The sequence below is a fragment of the Cheilinus undulatus genome, linkage group 14 (genome assembly GCF_018320785.1).
Source record: "Cheilinus undulatus linkage group 14, ASM1832078v1, whole genome shotgun sequence".
In the NCBI taxonomy this organism is placed as follows: Eukaryota; Metazoa; Chordata; class Actinopteri; order Labriformes; family Labridae; genus Cheilinus; species Cheilinus undulatus.
In genome coordinates this window covers 4280594-4287056 of record NC_054878.1, presented here as the reverse complement: position 1 = coordinate 4287056, position 6463 = coordinate 4280594, and the positions used below count along the sequence as shown (strand labels likewise).

General features: G+C 45.2%; 1 protein-coding gene across 1 annotated transcript; it reads right to left on the bottom strand.

Annotated features, from left to right (window-relative positions):
• Positions 1 to 4188: 4188 nt before the first annotated feature.
• Positions 4189 to 5190, bottom strand: LOC121521791 (trace amine-associated receptor 1-like). The gene has a single exon (XM_041805955.1). The coding sequence runs from the start codon at positions 5188 to 5190 to the stop codon at positions 4189 to 4191; it is 1002 nt and encodes a 333-aa protein (XP_041661889.1).
• Positions 5191 to 6463: the final 1273 nt, after the last annotated feature.

Here is a 6463-nt window from a genome sequence, read left to right as displayed (position 1 = left end):
TCAGAGATTATAGTAGAGTGGCTGCACCCCTTACCAAGCTCACATCCCCCAGCTCCCCCTATCGGTGGTCTCCCGAGGCAGCTGAGGCTTTTTCCCGGCTTAAGACTCTGTTCACCTCTGCTCCCGTCCTGAAACATCCTGACTCCTCCCTCCAGTTTGTGGTGGAGGTAGACGCCTCCGAGACCGGAGCAGGTGCTGTGCTCTCCCAAAGAGACCCCAAGACCCAGAGACTTCACCCCTGTGCCTTCTTCTCACGTCGTCTGTCCCCGTCGGAGAGAAATTACGACGTCGGAAACAGAGAGTTGCTGGCTGTGGTGTGGGCACTTCAGGAGTGGAGGCACTGGCTGGAGGGCACTCAACTTCCCTTCATCATCTGGACTGATCACAAGAACCTCGCTTACTTACGTACAGCACGCCGACTCAATCCCCGTCAGGCCAGGTGGGCTCTGTTCCTCAGCAGATTCAACTTCACCCTATCCTACAGACCAGGCTCCCGGAACATCAAACCCGACGCCCTTTCCCGCATGGACTCCCTTCCTCGGGAAGATGTGGAGCCAGACCTGATCCTCCCTCCCTCTTGCATAGTTGGAGCCGCCACCTGGGACATCATTCAGACCGTCAAAGACGCCCAGAAGCTCCAACCTGATCCCGGTACCGGACCCCCCGGTCGGCTCTTCGTACCTGATTCTGCTCGCTCAGCAGTGCTCCAGTGGGCCCATGAATCCAAGCTCACCTGTCATCCCGGTTTTCAAAGAACCCTCCACTTCTTACAGCAGAGCTTCTGGTGGCTCAACATGAGTAAAGACACTCTAGAGTTCTTGGCTGCATGCTCCATCTGCGCCCGAGGTAAAGCGTCTCACCAACCTCCTGCTGGGTTACTGCGCCCTCTATCTACCCCTGGTCGCCCTTGGTCCCACATCGCTCTGGACTTCGTCACTGGTCTACCGCCCTCTGATGGCAACACGGTTATCCTCACCATTGTTGATCGTTTCTCCAAGGGTGTCCACTACGTCCCTCTCCCCAAACTCCCCACCGCTCTGGAGACTGCTCGCCTGCTGGTCCTCCACGTCTTCAGGCTCCATGGGCTCCCCAGCGACCTTGTGTCAGACCGCGGACCCCAGTTTATTTCACGTGTCTGGAAGGAGTTTTGTAATGAGCTCGGTGCGACTGTCAGCCTGTCCTCTGGATACCATCCACAGAGCAATGGCCAAACTGAAAGAGCCAATCAGAATCTGGAAGCTGCTCTACGCTGCGTCGCCGCCCATCACCCCAACTCCTGGAGCTCTCATCTCCCCTGGGTAGAATATGCCCACAACTCCCTCACCTGCTCTGCCACCGGTATGTCGCCCTTTATGTGCTGTTTTGGGTACCAGCCCCCCCTGTTACCGGAGCAGGAGGTCTCCGTGTCTGTGCCCTCAGTGCAGCAGCACCTGCAGCGCATAAAGGAGGTCTGGAGAACGGCTAAGGCTGCGCTCTCGCGTACAGCGGAGCGCAACAAAAGACTGGCGGATGCGCACCGCGTCCCCGCCCCTGAGTACCGCCCTGGCCAGAAGGTCTGGCTATCCTCTAAAGATTTACCCCTTGAGACGGAATCCAGGAAGTTAACTCCTCGCTACGTGGGTCCATTCGAGGTCACCAAGGTCATCAACCCCTCAGCGGTGCAGCTCAAGCTCCCGGAATCTATGAAGATTCATCCCACCTTCCACGTGTCCCTGCTTAAACCTGTGTCCTCCAGTGACCTGAGCCCTCTGGCCGTCACCCCTCCACCCCCCCAGATCATCGATGACCACCCGGCCTTTACCGTCTCGAAGATTCTGGATGTCCGACCACGGGGTCGAGGGTTCCAGTTTTTGGTCGACTGGGAGGGGTATGGCCCTGAAGAACGCTCCTGGATCTCCCGAAAATTAATCCTGGATGAGGACCTGTTACGGGAGTTTTATAGACGGCATCCTGACAAGCCTGGTAGGACGCCAGGAGGCGTCCGTTGAGAGGGGGGTACTGTGGTGTTTTAATTTGTATTCTGTGTATTATTTTGGTTACTTCCGGTTTCCGGAGTATCGTGCTGGCTGCTAACTTTACTCTGCTCTCCCTGAGGCTTCCACCCCTCCCCCCCTGGTGCTGTGGAGAGTCACACCTGCAGCGAATCACTCATTTGACGGACACTACTTAAGATCGGCTGCAGCTCTCTACAGCGCCTGAGTCTTGCAGAACTTACCTCACGGTAACTTCAGCTCCAGGCTCTCTCTCGAGATCTCCAGAGAAGTTTCTTGTGCTATTTTGATGATTGTTATTAGTGAATTCCAGTGCTGTATTTTTGTGAACCCTCTTCTAACGTGCCTCTCCTCTTTTTCCAGTGCCTCCAGCCCAGATCACCGCAGCCAGCACCAGCGCACTCTCTCACTCACCTGGACTCTTGGAATCCCCCCTCCCTTATTCACTTACCTGCACAATAAAACTGTTCAAACCTGCTCCTCCGTTTCCGCATTCTGGGTCCAACCACACTACCAAACATAACAGGTCTATTATAATAGGATATAGTCTTTATTATTATATTAATGATTAACACTGGTCTATTATAATAGGATATAGTCTTTATTATTATATTAATGATTAACAATGGTCTATTATAATAGGATATAGTCTTTATTATTATATTAATGATTAACACTGGTCTATTATAATAGGATATAGTCTTTATTATTATATTAATGATTAACACTGGTCTATTATAATGGGATATAGTCTTTATTATTATATTAATGATTAACACTGGTCTATTCTAAAAGGCCACATCAGAGAGGACGGTTCCTGCCTTCCTTGTAAAGTGTCTTGAGGTGACTTCTGTTATGAATTTGCATTATGCAAAAAAAGATTGACATAGGTGTGTGAAATTGTTTATATGCATTTGACCCTTTTCTGGGGAGCAGTGGGCTGCACCTGTCATGCACTCAGGTGATCTTATCCCACCGTTCCAACCCTTGATGCTGAGAGCCAAGCAGGACGGTACTGGGTCCACTTGTTTCAAAAATGATGTTATGACTGAAATTAAGTTAAAAATAATGAAGGTACAATAATCTAGCCTTTCAATCTAGAAATCATGGTCACTTCTGCAACAGTACAGTCACTACTGAAACACAGGTTATTGTGTCAAAAATAAAATATCTCTCATTCTCAGACAACATTGTTGGTAATGACTGTTTAGGTGTACGTCTAATTTCAACTATCAAAAATTCTTCAGCTAATATAATAAAATTTAAAAATTTTACAAAGAGACATGATATGTAGATTTGAATGAATCTTAAAAATCACAGTTACAAATTAGTTTTAAAAAACTTGATTCAAATCTATTTTGCTGTGAAAATCTCATAAATAAATTTTAGAAAAATAGTCTGTACAGGGGGGCATGGACCAAAATTCACAAAGGTGAAACAATGATGTTTATTCTGAATAGAAGTCTGTGTTGCAGTCGTGACAAATTTGAAGAAAGGGAAGTTATTAAGAGAAAAAAATGTTTAGTGTACCTTTATATGTATCCCTTAGATATAGAGCAACACATATGTTGTTAAAAAATTATGAAATTACATACAAATTAAAAAATAATCCAAGTCTGAATTTGCAGAATGGCCCATTAGAGCTTTAATAAAGATGAACAACAACAGTGTCTGCATAATAATGAAGAACACAGTGTAATGTCATCACAAATCCTAAACTAAAGTAAATACATGATACTGGTCCAGCCATGGCAAGAAATGCAGAATAAAGCAACAGTAAGTATGAAATCATGGATCATGTTCTGTCATCAGATGCAGAATCATCAGTGACATAGTCAGACTGTTTTGTCCCAACCATGGCAGTGACTGATGCAGGGGTGGCCTGGAGTATGGATGAACTGATGCTGATACCAGTATAAGGTGTTAGTGCTGAAACCAAGATGAAATTTATGCTCATGAAAAGCTGCAGGTATTTCACTCTGTATCATTTCAAAGCATGTTCAAGCATGAGAATATTTGAGACGAAGGCAAAGCAGCAGACATGCCTGCAGTCTGGTGACACTCTAAGCTGAAGGAGGATGACAAAAGCAGAATTATCAATCAAAGATGATGTGATGCTCTGATGGAGGACAGTAAAGTAAGCATATTCTGACAATGAGCTGTAATGTCACAGATTCATCATCATCACTCTCAGAGTCTATCTCAGCAGTTTGGTGTTTGTTAAATCACCCTGAAATATTTTCCCAGTAACAATCATCATAAAGGCCGTCCTGAACCAGCTGTAAAAGAAAGCATAGATGAAAGGATTGAGCATTGAGTTGACCAGTGTGAGCCAGTTCAGAGTTTCAACCACAGGAACTGGAGCTGGATTCTGGCTGAAAGGAGAAAAGTTGAAGCAGAGGAAGAAAGGAGTCCAACACAGGAGGAAAACTCCTAAAACTATGGCTAAAGTCTTGGTGGCCTTTCTCTCACGCTTACTGACCGTGGCTCCAGACTTGGTGCTCTGACATGTTTTGTTCTGGATTCTGTGAGCCTGTTTCAGCGCCACCAGGAAAATCTTCAAGTAAATACACAGAATTATTATCACTGGGAGGTAAAAGTAGAAAACAGGTCCTACTGTGTTCATCATCAGCATGTACAGAAAACAACCATTTTCGCACGTGTTGTTAAGTGCTGCAAAGAAGACCCCAATCCCAAAGAGAGCAGGCCCCCCCCAGCTGATCAGGATCATGAACACAGTAACATGATGGTTGATTTTAACTTTATAGGTCAGGGGCTGACACACTGCATAATATCTATCAATGGAAATACAACAGAGGTTCAGAATAGAGCAGCCACTGAGAGACACATCAAAACTGTTGCGGACTTTACAAATTAAATCCTCCTGATAGAGACAGGAGCTGAGAGAAAACGCCATGTTGAGAGGAAAAACCAGCACCCCTACAAGAAGGTCGGCCACAGCCAGAGAGAGGATCAGATAGTTAGTAGGAGAGTGCAGCTGAGTGAAGTACATGATGGAGATCATGACAAGAAGGTTTCCACACACTGTGACTAAAGACAACAAAAACAGGAACAGATATAACAGCACACAGATTATGGATGGGCTTTTAGTCAGGATGTAGCTGAAATCAGAGATTTCATAGCAGGGATGGATGTCCACAACTATGACAGTCCTGTTGTTGGAGAAACCTGGTCCCATGTTTGGAAAGTCCTACAATCCAGTCCAGTTCATTTATGAGTGAATCAGAGACAAGCATTAGAAAGACAGACACATTTCAAAGCAGCAGAAACAACGTCAGCAATGTCAGTTCAAATGACCTGAATGAACCTGTTTGTCTCTCAGATCAAACCTTCATGTTGTCCATGCACTGGAGTGAATCAGTGTCACATCTAACCCTGACCCTGTAACTCTGAGCACAAGCACTATACTTATCAACACCTCCCTCATCATCAGGACCACTGTCCAATCAGCTCAAGTCTGTTTGCATCAGATGAAAAAAAACAACCATGTCCTGGTTGTTTGAAGCCTCCCTGAGGTTTAAAGTTACTCCACAGCCAAAGTATCATGACGGGTCAAGAGGAGGGGCTGAGGTGGTTTCATGACTGGAACAAGTCTTACAGACCAAAATTTCCAAAAAAGTTCGGACATTATGTAAAAAGGAAAAAGTAGAGATTTTTATTCACAATTTGCACAGCGCAAACTTTTTATTTTTGGAATTTGGTTTCACTGTCTATGAATACTTTTCAAATAATAAACACAAGCAGGCAGATAAATATAAACTCTCTTTTTCATTTTTTTTTTTGTTTACCAGGTGAGCCTGATTAAAGGGAAACTACTGAAGGAGGTTGTTCCACAATATCAAGAAAGTCACAGGTGTCATGAAATATCAAGAACTAGAAAGACCCTTCTGCAGATAAAACCCTGAAACAGTGCAGTATCCTACAAAAAGTATGAAAACACTGTATATTTCAGGTAAAATAAAGAGAGATCATCATGCTGTGAAAGGATTTATGTGTGATTCAGAGCATAGACGCGTTTGTTCAGATAAAGGTGTTTTAAAGGGGACATATAGTACCCTTTTAAGACAAGTTTATATTGTTCTCAGAGGTCCCCAAAACATGCCTGTGAAGTTTCTTCCTGAAAAAACACTTCGGTATTGGATTTTTGCATGTCTAAAAACTCTGTCTCAGCCCTGCTCAGAACGAGCCATTACTGTGTCTGTGGCTTTAAATGGTAATGAGCTGTCTAACTCCACCCATGACCACACCCCTCTCAGGAAATGGATGTGGCAATCCTGATGTTACAGACACTTTTATCCAAAGTTAAGAGGCTGACTGGGATTCGAACCATCAATCTCACAGACAAAAGTCAGCAGGATAACCCATTGAGCTATCCAGCATCTCAGCTGGCAGCTGAGAGGAAGATCAGGAGAAGAGTAGAACTTTCCTCCAAGCGGGGAGGGCCAACCAAA

Bases quoted from the DNA above. Each gene is read 5' to 3' on its own strand.
- LOC121521791 (XM_041805955.1), bottom strand. From the start codon at position 5,190: ATGGGACCAGGTTTCTCCAACAACAGGACTGTCATAGTTGTGGACATC.